General features: G+C 43.0%; 1 protein-coding gene across 4 annotated transcripts in view; it reads left to right on the top strand.

Moving 5' to 3' along the window:
• prdm11 (PR domain containing 11) overlaps window positions 1-17,224 on the top strand; it is a 186,648-nt gene that overhangs the window by 131,050 nt on the left and 38,374 nt on the right. The window contains exon 9 of one of the 4 annotated variants that reach the window (XM_068045939.1): window positions 10,344-10,566. The exons of the other annotated variants lie outside the window; for them this stretch is intronic. Within the exon in view, the coding sequence (XP_067902040.1) occupies window positions 10,344-10,566 (223 nt within the window). The remainder of the gene's footprint in view (window positions 1-10,343; window positions 10,567-17,224) is intronic. 4 annotated transcript variants of the gene reach the window in all.

Here is a 17,224-nt window from a genome sequence, read left to right as displayed (position 1 = left end):
CAGCACCAGGCATATCTAAAAATGAGGTGCCAGCCTGGTGACGCTACAACACAGGGTTACACTCATGCTAAACAGCGGACGCAGCATGCGATTGAGCTAAGCAATCCCACAACCAATGGATCAGATCAAAGCTCTGCAGTCCTGCCACATCCAGTCCCCCATCCTCAATGATGGGGGAGCCCAGTACGTCAGTGTAAAGGATAAAGCTGATGCATTTGCAACCATCTTCAGCCAGAAGTTCCAAGTAAATACATGATACATCTTGGCCTCCTCCTCAGGTCCCCAGCATCTCAGATACTAGTCTTTAGCCAATTCAATTCACTCCACATGATATCAGGAAAAGGCAGAAAGCACTGGATACAGCAAAGACTATGGGCCCTGACAACATCCCGGCAGTAGTACTGAAGACTTGTGTTCCAGAACTAGTTGCACCCTAGCCAAGCTGTTCCAGTACAGCTACAACACTGGCATCTACCCAACAATGTTGAAAATTGTCTCGGTATGTTCTGTCCACAAAAAGCAGGACAAATCCAATCTGGCCATTTGCCACTCCATCACTCTACCCTTGATCATCAGTAAAGTGTTGGAAGGTGTCATTGACAGTGCTATCAAGCGGCACTTACTCAGCAACAACCTGATTACCGATGCTTAATTGGGTTCTTCCAGGACCACTTGGTTCCAGACCTCATTACAGCCTTGGTCCAAACATGGACAAAAGAGCTGATTTCAAGAGGTGAGGTGAGAGTGACTGCCTTTGACAGCAAGGCAGCATTTGAGCGAGTGTGGCACCAAGGCCAGGCCAAATACAATAAGTTGATAGGGGAGGTGAAAAAAAAAATAAGACTGGCAAAGAGAGAATATGAGAATAGAATGAAAGGGATGTGCAAGAGTCCAGAAATGGAGAAGCACAGTGATGTCAAAGGGTTGTAGAGTTGGAGTAGGTTACAGGAATAGTGAGGGGAAGGTCATGGAGGGATTTAAAAGCAAGAATGAGAATTTTAAAATTGAAGCTATATCAGACCAGGATCCAATATAGGTTAGCAAGCATAGGTGTGATGGGTGAATGGGATGGTGAATGCGAGTTAGGATGCAGGCAGCGAAGTTGAAAATGAGTTAAAGTTTATGAAAGGTGAAAAATGGGAAGTCGGCTAGGACAGCATTGCAATAGTCAAGTCCAGACATAACAAAGGCATAGATGAGGGTTTCATAGAATCATAGAATGGTTACAGCATAGAAGGAGGCCATTTGGCCTGTCATATCTGTGCCAGCTCTCTGCAAGAGCAACTCACCTAGTCCCACTCCTCTGACTTTTCCCTGTAGCCCTGCAATTTTTGCTCTTTAGATAATTATTCAATTCTCTTTTGAAGGTCTCGATTGAAACTGCCTCCACCACACTCTCAGGCAGTGCATTCCACAAGCTAATGAGCTGCTCGCTGTGTTAAAATGTTTTTCCTCATATTGTCGTCGCTTCTTTTGCCAATCACTTTAAATCGGTGTCCTCTGGTTAGGGATTCTATCTACTTAGTCCTGATCCCTCATGATTTTGAATACCTCTATCAATTCTCCTTTTAATCTCTTCTCTAAGGATAAAGGCCCCAAATTCTCCAACCTATCCACTTAACTGAAATTCATCATCCTTGGAACCATTCTTGTGAATCTTTTTTGCACCCTCTCTAATGCCTTAACATACTTTCTAAAGTGGGATGCTGTAACTGAACACAATACTTGAGTTGTAACCGAACCAGTGTTTATGCAGTGTCATGCTAGGCCCCCACCTGCAAGAATGAGGCACATTAATTTTGTCATGAACATTGATTGTAAACCGTGACTGGGGTGAGGGGAGGACTTGTTGAACAGATCAGCTGTGGCTGGAAAAGACATTTGTATGTTAACAGACGGTGTTTGGAAGGACAAAGCAGCCATTCCCTGACATTCAACCCACAATGGACTTTTGATCACCAGACGTTGAAGGTGGGGGAGCTTGCATTCCAGGTTGCCTGCTAAGATGGCCGAATACACAAACGGACATGGTCAAACCAGCTAGTCGCATGACTAATCTGCTGGGCAACCTGAGCTTTTTGAATTTGTACAAACAGTTTGGGTAGAAAGTCTGTTTGCTCTTGGACTGAGAAGATCTCTCTCCTGTCTGCCCCCATCTCTTTCTCACAAGCCTCTGAATCCCCATGAACCCCAAGAGAGAAAAGTCTCCTGTAGCGAACAAGGTTTAAGAAGAATACTGGGTCCCAGCGAAAAGCAAGATCTACCTACAATCAAGGACTCTACAGTGAGCTCGAAGAACTGTAACAAAAACTCTTCAGATATTGCCTCAAACATTTCCATTTTATTTTTCTTCTCTTTTCTGTCTCTGTTTGCATGCGTGTATCCCATATGCATGCTAGTGTGGGTGTGTCATGTATCCATAGGCGTCAACCGCATTAAAGTTTAATCAATTTCAACCTTTCTTCTTTAAACCTAAGAAAACCTGTTTGTGCTGGTTTCTTTGCCTTATAATTGGAAAACGGTGAACCAAGGGGGAGCTAAAAACACAATGTGTTTAAGATTAAGCCCTGTTACAGTAAGACCAGGTGAAGGCTGAAAGGGAACCCTAGACCTCTTTCTCACCTGGTCGTAACAACAGGTTTATCATAACTTCCTTATTTTTGTACTCTGAGCCCCTATTTATAAAGCCTAGGCTTCATTAACCATTTCTCAACCTGCCCTGCAACCTTCAGTGATTTGTGTTCATATACCCCCAGGTCCCTCTGCTCCTCCACCCACTTTAGAATTGTACCCTTTAATTTATATTGCCTCTGTTCGTTCTTCCTGCCAAAATTAATTACATCACACTTTTCTGCATTAAATTTCATCTGCCACTTGTCCACCCATTCCACCAGCCTGTCTATGTCCTCTTGAAGTTTATCACTATCCTCCTCACAGTTCACAATATTTCCAAGTTTTGTGTCATCTGCAAATTTTGAAATTGTGCCCTGTACACCCAACTCTAGGTCATGAGTATATATCAAGAAAAGCAGAAGTTATGACACTAACCCTGGGGAACCACACTATGTACCTTCCTCCAGTCCAAAAAACAACTGTTCACCACTACTGTTTGTTTCCTGTCACTCAGCTGATTTCGTATCCATGCTGCAACTGTCTTGTTTATCCCATGGCCTTTAACTTCCCTGACAAGCCTGTTATGTCGGACTTTATCAAATGTTCCCCTACTGTCACTTGATTCACTTGACCCACCTCATTCTACAGAACTAGATCCAGCAATGCCTCCTTCCTTGTTGGACTGGATGTAGATTGATGTAGAAAATTCTCCTGGAACATGGAGGAGAGGCGTTGAAGGAGGATAGTGTAGTCAACCATATCAAACTCTAGGCAGGTCAACAAGGATGAGGAGGGATAATTTACCAAGGTCCCAGCCACATAGGATGTCATTTAAGACTTTGATGAGGGCAGAAACCTGATTGGAAGAGATCAAACATGGAATATCTAAGTGCAAATTAATTTTGTTCCGCATTAATGTCTCCATAAGTTTCCCCACCATTGAAGTTAGGCTCATTGGCCTATAATTGCCAGGTTAAGCCTTTTCCTTTTTTAAACAAGGGTGCAACATTTGCAGTTCTCCATATCAGACGATTGGAAGATTGTGTCCAGACCAATGTTCCCTCTAATTTTTTTTTTTTGAGTACACGGGCAATTTGTTTAAGTGCGTGGCACCATTAGATTTTTCTGCGCAGCCATGCGCAGGTGGTAATTTAAAAGGGTTGACTGTGTGGGGAATTTAGGGTTACACGTAGCCATGCAGCACAGAGGGAACATTTCCCAGAGCCTCTGCAATTTCCACCGTTGGTTTTTGTACTCTATATTCTGCTTCCCTCAACAACATAGATACATCCCATCGGAATGGGATGGAATAAGAAGCTAATGCCCCTACCCACCCGATCCCCAGTCATGCAGGAATCCTCCGATTGCTGATCTTCCACTGACTGCCTCTGAATTTCTGCTGCCACCTGCCAGCCAGGTAATGAATCTGGCTCGGTGTTGTGCTGGACTCTGAGATCCTTCATTTAAGTGAGGCCCTACCATTAAGGTCAGCAGGCCTCCACATCCCCAAACTCTTTGGCTACGCAGCCTCCAGTTGGCTTGCAGACATTTCCCACGTTCATAACAATCATTGGTATAGAATCAAATTTACATTGCAGAAGGAGATCCTTCATTCCATCTAGTCAATGTTAGCTCTTTGCTAGAGCAATTTAAAATTAATCCAACTGTCCTGTTCTCTCTCCATTGCCCTGAACGTCCTCAAGGAATGGCTGAGTAAGCTGGATGCAGCAAAGTTGATGGGACCCGACAACATTCTGGTGTAATGCTGAAGACACGTGCACCAGAACTAACCTGTCTCCAGCCAAGCTGTTCCAGTACAGCAAGAACAGTGGCATTTACCCAACAAAGTGGAAAATTGCCCTATGTTCTTTCCACAAAAAGCAGGACAAATCCAATCTGGCCAATTACAGCCCTATCAGCCTACTCTCAATCATCAGCAAAGTATTGAAAGGTGTCATCAAGCAGCACTTTGTCACTAATAATCTACTCACTGATACTCAGTTTGGGTTCAGCCAGGACCACTCAGCTCCAGACCTCATTACAGCCTTGGTCCAAACATGGACCAAAGAGCTGAATTCCATAGCTGAGGTGAAAGTCACTGCCCTTGACATCAAGGCAGCATTTGACTGAGTATGGCACCAAGGAGCTCTAGTAAAATTGAAGTCCATGAGAATCGAGGAAAGACTTTCCACTGGCTGAAGTTGTAGCTAGATGGTTTTGGTTGATGGACGCCAGTCATCTCAGCCCTGGGTGTTTGTTGCAGGATTTTCTCAGGCAGTGTCCATAGCCCAACCATCTTCAACTGTTTCATCAAAGACCGACCTTCCATCATAAGGTCAAAGGCGGGAAATGTTGGCTAATGATTGCACAGTGTTCAATTCCATTTGCAACTCCTGAGATAATGAAGCAGTCTGTGCCCGCATGCAGTATACCTGGACAATGTTCAGACTTGGGCTGATATGTGGCAAGTAACATTTGTGCCACTTAAGTGCCAGGTAAAGACCATCTTCAACAATAGAGAATCCAACCATCTCCCCATGACATTCAACAAGATTACCATCACTGAATCCCCTACCTTCAACATCCGGGGGGGGGGGGGGGGGGGGGTCACCATTGACCAGAAACCTAACTGGACCAGCCACATAAGTATGGTGGCTACAAGCACAGATCAGAGGCTGGGAATTCTGTGGCGAGTAACACACCTCCTGACTCCCCAAGCCTTTCCACCATCTACAAGGCTCAAGTCAGGAGTGTTATGGAATAATCTCCACTTGCCTGGGGGAGTGCAACTCCAGGAACACTTAAAAAGCTCGGCCCCATCCAGGACAAAGCAGCCCGCTTGAGATTCTACTCTGTATTCCAAGATCCAAGTCACTTATATGTAGCAAAACAAGCAGTGGTCCTAGCACGGACCCTTGGGGAACACCACTGTCTATCATCCTCCAGTGTGAAAACAACCATTTACTATGACTCGTTGTTTTCTATCCTTAAGCCAATTTTTTATCCAATTGGACACTGACCCTCCTATTCCATGAACCTCAGTTTTGTTAACTGCCTTTTATTTTATTTAGAGATACAGCACTGAAACGGGCCCTTCGGCCCACCGGGTCTGTGCTGACCAACAACCACCCATTTATACTAACCCTACAGTAATCCCATATTCCCTATCACCTACCTACACTAGGGGCAATTTACAAAGGCCAATTTACAATGGCCAATTTACCTATCACCTGCAAGTCTTTGGCTGTGGGAGGAAACCGGAGCACCCGGCGAAAACCCACGCGGTCACAGGGAAAACTTGCAAACTCTGCACAGATACCCCCAGATCTCTCTGTTCTTCCACTCCTTTCAGATTGTACCCTTCAGCTTGTAATATCTCTCCTCATTCTTCCTGCCAAAGGGCATCACTTCACACTTTTCTGCGTTAAATTTTTATCTGCCATGTGTCCACCCATTTCACCAGCCTGTCTACGTCCTCCTGAAGTAAGTTTAAATCCTCTGCACTGTTTACCATATTTCTGTGTTTTGTGTCATCTGTAAATTTTGAAATTATGTCCTGTCTACTCAACTCCAGGCCATTAGTATATATCAAAAAGAATAGTGGTCCTAATACCACCCCTAGGGACACCACCCCATATTTCCTACCACGTTGAAAAACAACTGTTGACCATTCTCTGCTTTCTCTTAGCTAATTTCATCTGCACACTGCCACTGTCTGTTTAATCCCATGGGGCTTCAATTTTGCTAGCAAGTCTATTATATGGTACTTTATCAAATGCCTTTTGCAAGTCCATAAACACAGCATCAACCCTTTCTGTTACTTCATCAAAGAACTCAGCCAAGTTAGTCAAACACGATTTGCTTTTAACAAAACCATGGCAGCTGTCATTTATTAACCCATATTTTTCCAGGTGCCAATTAATTTTGTTTTAGATTCTTGTGCCCAAGTTTTCCTTAACACCAGAACATTTGCAAACCTTCAGTCCTCTGGCAATGTTCCCATATCTAAGGAGGATTGTAATATTATGGCTAGATCCCCTGCTATCTCCACTCTGACTTTCTTCTGTAACCTAGGGTGCATTCCACCAGACTGAGTAACTTTTCTACTCCGAGCACTGCCAACCTTTTAGGTAGCTCCTCTATTTTATCCTATCCAATTTTTCTGCTACTCTTTACTGTGACAATGGCAGCAGCCTGTTCTTTAATGAAGACAGATGCAAAGTGCTCATTTCGTACTTTATTAATGTCCTCTGCTTCCACAAAATGATTCCCTTTTTGCTCTTTAATCGGTTTTAGCCTTCCTTTGATTAAACTTTTTCTGTTTATGTGTTTATAAAGACTTTTATGTTACCCGCTAATATATCTAATACTTTTTCTTTATCCCTCTTGTTTGCTTTTTCACTTCTCTTCTATACTTTGCATATTCAGCTTGGTTCTATAATGTGTTATGACTGAGGTGGGAGGAATGCACTGTTAATTCAATCCCACTTCTTCACAGGTCACAACATATATTTAAATTTTCCCAGTTACCAAAACCGTCAATCAGATACTCTATTTTCCCCCAGAATAAAGAACACCAACCAGGTTTTAATAAACAACAAAATTATCTGTTTATTATAAACCAAGTCTTAACCAATAATAAAGTAAACATACAAGCAAATTGAAATATTAAAGCCCCTTATTTATCCTAGCCCTCACGCACACACACACATACATACACAACTGGTTAACTGAGAAAAAAAGGGATTTTTGTTCACAGTTGTTAAAAAGAAATAGAAGGAATTAAAATAAAAACTTAGGCTTAAAAGAAGATATGGAAGAAAGTCCTTTGTTTTGGCGAGGTCTCCCAAAGGCGAATAGGCGGCTGTCAATGGAATCTTCCAAGAACCTTCTTTCCAGGCGATGTTGTTGATCAGTCTGGGTAGGCTTCCAAAAGATGCAGCAAAGAAAGCTCCAGTCAGGCTTTACAGCAGGAAGCAGCAACAAGGATCTTCTTAGGTCTTATTGCAGCAATAGAGCAGTAAAGGTTTCTTCAAATACAGGAGGAAATAGTAAAACTTGATGTAGGAATTCTTTAAAGATGCAGGGATTCTTCAAAGAGAGAAAGATATCAGCTGTCTTCTCTTGGCAGGCAGGCAGGCAGCATCTCCTACTTCATGTTTTCAGGCCAATTACCATTTTTTCTTTCACAGTTTAAATTGCAATTAACTTTTTCTAGAAACAAGTCCTGTGACAACCATTATTCTTGGCTTGTCATTCCTTTGCAAACATCCTTTCAGAATCACAAGCACCACCACTGCTGGGTTACTTACAAACAGATGCTTTCCAGTAAGACTTGTTTACCAGCCAACCTTGTGCTGACCTTCCCTTTTGTTTTTTAAAACACAAAGTTCAGCAATTTCCAGATGACTCAATATCCAGAATTCAACTATAGGTTGTTTCAAACATATTTGACAAAAGAAACGGAAGCAATCTAAAATGAACTGTATGATCTTTTCTATCTGGTTAAGCAACAAGATCTTTAGGTTCTTTAAAGTGGATGTTGGGTCTTAAAAAAAAACAAACGACTCTGGAGACATAGTAATAATTGTGGCAGAATGTGATATGGATCCCAGGATTGCAAAATTGTGGTGAAACGGTAAAAAGAAATAACCAGCTGCATGGTCACAGTAGGAAAATACAAGTTTAAATAAGTTTTGCTTTGTTCAGACCATACTGAAAGTACAATGTTCAGATTGGTGACTAAGTCAAAGCATAATACACAGAAAAGGTACAGAAAAATATGACTAGACTACTCCAAGTGTAAGAGTGGTGAGCTGTGATTAAATAATAGACACTTAAGTGAGAAAGGAAGCATTAAGGGGAGATCTTATTGGAATAAATTAAATAGTATAAATATTACTTCAAAATAAACCAGAAAGGTAGGGCCACAGGGCATAAATAGAACTTAGTGAAAGGTTAATTTAAAACAAATATCAGGAGGACAAGTTTACTCAAGTGATAAATGTTTGCAATAATTTACCTGGCTGGGCAGAAATTGTAAAAACTTGTTTAAAATAATGGAGTGTTGAGTTACATTTTTGCCCTGTTTACACACTTTTGAAACTCTGGCAATTTACCTGTTTTCCAGAGAGATGAACTTTGATAGACTAATAGGCCATTTCCTTCCATCCCTTAAATCTAATGATGAGTTCAAATTTTTGACTTTGTATTTTCAATTTCATTGCATCCTTCACTATATAAACGGCTACGCTGCCCTCATCCTATGACATAATCACTAGAGCAAGCCATTTGCAATAGTGCTAAAGATTTAAGATTTTAAATCTTTTGAGTATTATCACATTAAGAGATATGTTAATGTCACAACTTTTAAGAATTTTGCTATTAGCAACTTAGATTCAGAAACTGCTATAAATTTATGATACAAGAGATGATTTTATCTCGGTGCTTATCTCAAAGTGTTATTTTTTGTTTTGCAAAATACAATTTCGCTAATTATTGGAGGTTACATTCTTCCCAAATTTAGGACCCTGACATCATGCACCTTCCTCAGCTAATACCCCAGTTATCTTCCGGTTTGCCTATGGCAAGAATGTTGTTGGAGACAGTGTCTTCAACTAAATACAGTGACATCAGTGCCTTTAGAGGTATCAAGATGCCCCTTGATGGAGGCTTTGCATAGTACCTGATTGTTGTGTACTAGTAGCAATAAATATAAAGCTTGATTGCTACTGGTTGAGCCCATTGCTTTAAATTGGGCACTCTGAGCATTGCTAGTCATCTGTACTGACCTTGGCCTGACAATTTGTCAATCTTGGAAAGACTGACAAAGCCGCATGTGTGACTGCATTGACTGTGCATAGTTGCATGAATCTTGCATAAGTGTAATTGTCTATTACTGCAGAATCTGGCCTGCAGTGGAAACATGTAAGGTTTGGCACAAAAGAAACCAACACATATTACAGAATTGCTTCCATAGAGCATAAATATGGGTGGCACAGTGGCGTAGTGGTTAGCACCGCAGCCTCACAGCTCCAGGGACCTGGGTTCGATTCTGGGTACTGCCTGTGCGGAGTTTGCAAGTTCTCCCTGTGTCTGCGTGGGTTTTCGCCGGGTGCTCCGGTTTCCTCCCACATCCAAAGACTTGCAGGTTGATAGGTAAATTGGCTGTTGTAAATTGCCCCTAGTGTAGGGAGGTGATAGGGAATATGGGATTACTGTAGGGTTAGTATAAATGGGTGGTTGTTGGTCGGCACAGACTCGGTGGGCCGAAGGGCCTGTTTCAGTGCTGTATCTCTAAATAAAATAAATTTAAAAAATAAATAAATTGGGGTTTAAGAGAATTAACAGGCAACATGATCCCTGGCCTCAGACTTTTCTATACTTGACTCACCCATTAATGAGATTTCCTGTGACTTTTCCTGTCCTTTCTGATGCTGCATTTCCCCTCTCTTCAGCTACTCCCCCCTACCATCCCCCACCCCCACCTCCAAGCTAAAATTAGGAACTTGCTATTTGGGAAATCACAGTGGTAAATGCAAACTTGGTACATTATGTTCGCACAGCAAAACTTTATGTCAGTGGTTAATTTGTTTAGTTTGCATGTTCATAGAAGTAAATTGCTTGGAGTTTAAATTAAGATACAGTCTGATTGGGATTCTATAATCAAGTGCAGGAAAGTGTTTTAAATACACTGTTCTATAATGTTTCTTGTTGCTTATATTTAAAAGGACGGAATGCAACCTGGCTCTGGAATTTCAGTCAGTTGCCTTAATTTAAATTCCATCAGTCCTGCTGAGAGGAGTGACCCCAGCAAACTAACAAGAGCGCTGCTAGAATACTTTTACACTGAGCAGCATCTGGCATCACATTGTGCTCGAGGCAAAGGCAAGAACAGTGGGTTCAACATGTCCAGACCAGCTCTCGATCCAGATGTTGTGGATGCAGTCAAAGGTATGCAACACTGGTGATTTTCAAGTGTTAACATCTGTGAGGATAATGTTAATCCCAACTCATTTACATAAAGTTTCAATCATGGCCATAACTGAAGAAGCTACAAAAAAGCAACATTGAGAGTTTGAAACTGGCCTGAGCTATGCTTGATCTGTAAGTGCTCGAACCTGATTTTGGGTCCCAAGAGTGGAAAAATATTTATTATCAAGCCACCGATAAGCAAAGTCCACCAATCTATTGTATTAAAATAGTTCACAACATTCCATTTGAAATACATTCAAAGCTACTATGGCAGGCTCTGCCTGTGGGAAAATTCATTTAAAAATGGAATTAAAAATGTTAAAGTAGCATGGTAATGTTAGCTCAAATCTTAGCACTGCAAATGTATTTCTGGCCTTAGAATCAATGGGGTAGACATTAAAACCCCCCCCTCAACAATGGGTTGGACTGGTCAGGGTTGGAGGAGGGCATTAAAAATCAAGTATCAGGGAACATGTTCCCAGCGATGCATACACATCTGGTCTGATTTTTACGGCAGTGGATAGTGTGACTGTGCAGTTGGGAGCCTGATTTAAGTTTAACAGCTGGGCTTCGGAAATCTGGCAGTGAAGTGGAGATGGGAGTAGCTAGCTCCAGCAGCTAAATACTTTTTAGAGCATCCTTGTGGGCCAGGAAGAGCAGAAGTGCCCCACCTGGCCCCTCAAACAAACCTTCTGCCAGTCGCGGCCTGTCTTCACTGCCAGAGACGAGGGCTAATGATCTGGCAACAAGAGTTTGAATCCACCATAGCAGCTTGGGAATTTAAATTCAATTAAGTAAATCTAGAATAAAGAGCTAGTATACGTAATGGTGACCATGAAACTATTGAATTGTTGCAAAAACCCACCTGATTCACTAATGTCCTTTAGGGAAGGAAACCTGCTATTCCCTCTAATATCTCTTTGTTGTGTGTAGTCTGTTGGTTGCACTGCACAGTCCCATTAAAATGGCTGTCATGTGCGCATCTTAAAGCAAACATTGGTTGCTCGTGGCCTGTTTGTTCTCTGTGAGGTATGTTCCGGATTGTTGCATGGTTGCGCATCCGCACAGCTTAGAGAAAAGATTGGTCCTGACCCAGTCTGGACTGCAGTTGACTGCAGACCCAGAGCAATGTGGTTGACTCTTAACTTCCCTCTGAAGTGGCCTAGCAAGCCATTCAAGAAGGTAGCTCACCAGTGGCTCTCAACAGCAATAAATGCTGACCTTGCCAGCAACCCCCACATCCTGTGAATGAATAAAAAAAGGACTGTGTTTGCCCTCAGCAAGAGTATCAAGGTAAGAATGAAAGTTAAGTGCATTGTCTTAACTCTTTATAGGACAACATTGAAATTTCAATGTTTTTATTAAAATTCTTTTCCTCACTGCAGCATGATAATGCGGCTCCATGAAATGTCATTGACCCTGCTTCCCATTTGTACACTGTCCCTCAGACTTCCATGCCATGCCTGTACTTTGATAGTAGTAGAATTTTTGGATCAATAGCATTTCTGGACCAGTCTCTGCCTTTTTTTAACAGAAGTCCACATGCCATTGCAATCAGTATTATGTCTGAAAAGTAGGCAGTTATAAACTTTGAATGCTCATTAGCCAATTTCCTTAGGACCTGCCATGTTTGTGCAAACACCATATGTAGTGCCACAGAAGATTGACCAGTTTGTTTTATAAATTAAGACAGTGCAGAATAAGCACTAATCACATGGTGCGAATACTGAGAGTCTTAAGAATCAAATTTCAACACAGGAGGAGGCCTTTTGGCACACTTTGTTTGTGCCAGTGCTAGCTCCACATCAAGTTATGTACTTTCTCCCAATTCCTTGTTCTTTCCCATAACCTTTAATATTTTTCTCTTTCAAGTTTTTATCTGATTCCAATTTATATGTTGTGATTGGTTCAGTTTCAGTCACCACTTATGGTGATATTTTGCATATTTTAAGAACTCTATGGGGGTATTTTTGACATTGTTTGATACTTGATATTTTTGACACTTGCCATGGCTTCCCTTCTTGCTCCCATGCCATTACCTTTGGTGTCCCCCAAGGATCTATCCTTGGCCCCATCCTATTTCTTATCTATGTACTGCCCCCTGGCGACATCATCTGAAAGCACAGTGTTAGTTAGCACGCTGATGACATCCAGTTCTACCTCACCACCACTTCTCTCAACTCCCCCAGTGCCGCTAAATTATCAGATTGCTTATCTGACATCCAATACTGGATGAGCAAAAACTTCCTCCAATTAAACGTTGGGAAGAATAACGCCATTGTTTTCGGTCCTCACTCCAAACTCCATTCCCTATCTACCATCTCCATTCCTCTCCTCTGAGACTAAACAGACTGTTCACAACCTTCGTGTTGTATCTGACCTCAAGATGAACTTCCAACCACATATCCATGCCATCATTAAGACTGTCTATTTCCACCTCCATAACATTGCCCGACTTTGTCCTTGCCTCAGCTTATCTGATGCTGAAACCCTTACTTATGCCTTTTTACCTCTAGACTTAACTATTCCAGTGCACTCATGGTTGGTCTCCCACATTTTACCTTCCGTAAACTTGAGGCCATCCAAAACTTTGCTGTCCTTACCCGCACCAAGTCCTGTTCACCTATCACCCCTGTGCTCGCTGACCTGCATTGGTTCCCGGTCAAGCAATGTCTTGACTTCAAAATTCTCATCCTGGTTTCCAAATCCCTCCATGGTCTCACCCTTCTCTGTCTCTGTAATCCCCTCCAGCCCCATAACCACTGAGATATCTGTGCTTGTCTCATTCTGCCCTCATGAATATTCCTGATTTTAATTGCTCCACCATTGGTGGTTGTACCTTCAGCTGCCTAGGCCTTAGGCTCTGGAATTCCCTCTCTAAACCTCTCCACCTTACACCTCTCTTTTTTTCCTTTAAGATACTCCTTAAAATACATCTATTTGACCAAGCTTTTTGGCTATCTGCACTAATATTGCCTTATGTGGCTCGGTGTCTAATTTTGCTTTATAATATTCCTGTGAAGTGCTTTGGAGTGTTGTATTATGTCAAAGGTGCTATATAAATACAAGTTGTTGTTGTGTAGAACAGGTGATAGTGGATTGTCAGCTTGTTTTACATCTCAATTTTTATTTCTATTGAAGATACTCGTGCTCCTCCAGCCTCCATATTAAGGGAAGTTAAAAAGTAAAACTTAACTTCACGTTAGTGGCCTCCAGCAGTCCCTTTAAGAACACCTGGTTGGGCTGCAGAAGGAACTGGAAAACCTGAGGGGCTAGTTCTTGTAAAAGCTAATGAGGGGACTAACACCCGTTTATTGTGATCACTAGGACGCCTAAAAGTCGCCTCAGTGAATGTTGTGTTGATCACATTTCAGATGCCTTTTGGGGCATGGGACATAGCCCTGAAATTAGATTTCAAGTCTGCGAAATAGACAAAGCAAAGCCCAATGTCATCCTACATTTGTTTAATCAATGATTACTAATTAGGAATTACTAATGTTATCTAAATATTTGGAAAAGAAAATCTGTAACTTAGAATGTTCCTAACAACTGAATACAGCAGCTGAGTGAGTCCAGAACTCCTTTCAATTTCCTGCAAGTGATCAAGTTCAGTTTAGTGAAAGAATTCTAAAATTTAAAAACTGAGACTTGGGCTGTACCAATATTTATCTGTTTATTTGGTGCAGATGGGGTAAGCCACGGGTGTGCCACTTCTGAGATCCCTGATTTACCATTTGCTGCAATGTATTCAAATTACTTTTCTAGGAAGTTTTGAATGAAGTTCACAGCAGGAAGGTCACCTAGATGTTCCACCTAGGAGGAATAAGGCAGCAGGTGCATGAGAACACCATTACCTCGAATTGGCAATCTCACACAATCTACGGGATTGTTGTGTGGTAATGGAAAAAAATACCAGACTGGTGCATTATGGAGTATTCTCCTGATGTTGAATGTGAGGCTCACTGTTGAATTAGAGTAAAGAGAACTTATTCTGCATCTGATTGTGCTGTCGCTGACCTGGGAGTGCTTGATACTTACACTGTTGTCTGAAATGGAAGGTCCCATTCCCAGCATTAACATCCTTCACTTTGAAACGAAGAAAAAAACGTGAATGCTGGAAATCTGAAATAAAAGCAGAAAATACTGGAAATACACAGGAAGTATAGGGCAGAATGGCTCCATTGAAGATTGATTCCTGAGGCTTTAGCAACCACAAGATTGGAAATACAACGCGGGAAGGCTGCCCCCGCACCACCCCCCCCGGTTTGCTGACTCTTCCCTGGAGGTCCTGCTGCGGACTGTGAGGAATCCACAGAGAAGTATTGTTTCCTGTGGACGGGGGGGAAGAGGCAAGCCTATCAGACCAAAAAGGTGTGACTGGAAGTGACAGATGCAGTGAACAGCAGGAGTATGGTCCCTCATGCTGGGATTCACACCAGTGCCACAAGAAGTTCAGTGACCTCATGATGGCCAGAATGATGAGTGGCATCCCACTTTCAGATGGCAAACCCCACACACTTGACGTCCCCAGCATTCTCCTGCACAGCAATCCTCATAATAACGCACCTTGCAGCTCCAATCATTCCCCTCTCTCTCGAAGCACCTCCTGACATCCCCATCTAAACAGCCAACACTGACAGTCACCCTAATCTTATTTACATTGTACAACCATCACTCATGGTCACCCTCCACAAATGTTGTAATTCCCTCCTCTCCACACAATCTATTTCTCAAACCCATAACTCTCCTACTTTCTCTCCTTGCAAAAGAATACAGCGCAGAAGTCCAAGGAGAGGCAGAGAACCGGGCATGTCCCTCCAGTCAAAGAACAGTACAGCACAGGAACGGGCCATTCAGCCCTCCAAGCCTGTGCAGATCTTGATGCCTGCCTAAACTAACACCGTCTGCACTTCCGGGGACCGTATCCCTCTATTCCCATCCTATTCATGTATTTGTCAAGATGCCTCTTAAACGTCGCTATCGTACCTGCTTCCACCACCTCCCCCGGCAGCAAGTTCCAGGCACTCACCACCCTCTGTGTAAAGAACTTGCCTCGCACATCCCCTCTAAACTTTGCCCCTCACACCTTAAACCTATGTCCCCTAGTAACTGACTCTTACACCCTGGGAAAAAGCTTCTGACTATCCACTCTGTCCATGCCGCTCATAACTTTGTAAACCTCTATCATGTCGCCCCCTCCACCTCCGTCGTTCCAGTGAAAACAATCCGAGTTTATCCAACCTCTCCTCATAGCTAATGCCCTCCAGACCAGGCAACATCCTGGTAAACCTCCTCTGTACCCTCTCCAAAGCCTCCACGTCCTTCTGGTAGTGTGGCGACCAGAATTGCACGCAATATTCTAAGTGTGGCCTAACTAAAGTTCTGTACAGCTGCAGCATGACACTGCCTGAGACATCATGGCACTCATATTTGAGTCAGGCTCCTCCAATTTCTTTCCAAAGGTGCACAGTGCCTCTGAAAATGCTGATAAATCCTCACACATTTTATGTTGTTGTTCCACAGTTGCCCTCTTTGTGCATGACTCCCGCAGCATAGTCACCCTGACTGCTGCGAAGGAGGCCATGGAGATCGGCAGGATTGTGGACTGCATATCCATTGGTGATGGAGAGATGAGGGTCTCCCATATACCTGGTGACAAAATTAGAAACCACACTGCCATGTGGCACGTGACAATCGCTAATGTCAATTTGCTGTCACCATTAACTAAAATGTGAATATTTGCACGATGATGACATTGAACCCTTTCCCCATGTGAGTTCTAATACGTGTTTTTCAACTCACACAAGTCCTTCAAATGTGATACAGGAGCTGGAGTGGGAGGAGGCAGAGGAGTCCTCCGAGGTGGCCACTCACTCAGAGGAAGCACTGTCATGTGACCCATGAGCACCCCCCACCAACACAGATACACACACCTCGGTGTGGACTCCAAGGGCGATAGCTAGGTTTTCACATGGTGAGGCACACATCACAAGTGAGCAGGAGCAGGTGTTTTAGACAGAGACAGCAGCGGAGAGTCCCCATTGGTGGAGACAGGACACTGCAAGCTCTGCTGAGCTGTATGCAGATGCTGAGCCTTGGGAGTCATGCACAAAGCAGACAACTGTGGAGCAGCAACATAAAATGTGTGAGGTTTTATCAGCATTTTCAGAGGCACTGTGCACCTTTGGAAAGAAGTTGGAGGAGACTGACTCAAATATGAGTGCCATGATGTCTCAGGCAGGCATTAGTTCTTAGATCCACCTCCATGGAAAAAGTGGCCACCCACGTGACGCATCAGATGTGACAGGCAATCGAGTGCATGCACCATTGGCCTGCACAGTCGGTCTGTCACTTTAAATAGGATGAAGGAAAGCCTTTCCTTGGTCATTCAGCACCTCATTGAAGTACAGCAAAGTGCTCTCCAGCTCTTGACCAGCAGGGAAGTGTGTGTGGGCCTTGAGAGGGAAGATGGAGAAAGGACAGATGGAAGTGGCGACTCTGCTCAAGGTGCTTAATGTGTTTCTTCTTTGGCCTCCTTATCTCGAGAGCCTGGTGGTGGTCAGTGGTTTGTGAAGCAGCGCCTGGAGTGGCTATAAAGGCCAATTCTAGAGTGACAGGCTCTTCCACAGGTGCTGCA

The sequence above is a fragment of the Heterodontus francisci genome, chromosome 14, assembly GCF_036365525.1.
Source record: "Heterodontus francisci isolate sHetFra1 chromosome 14, sHetFra1.hap1, whole genome shotgun sequence".
Lineage (NCBI taxonomy): Eukaryota > Metazoa > Chordata > Chondrichthyes > Heterodontiformes > Heterodontidae > Heterodontus > Heterodontus francisci.
This window is presented reverse-complemented; position numbering and strand designations above follow the sequence as displayed.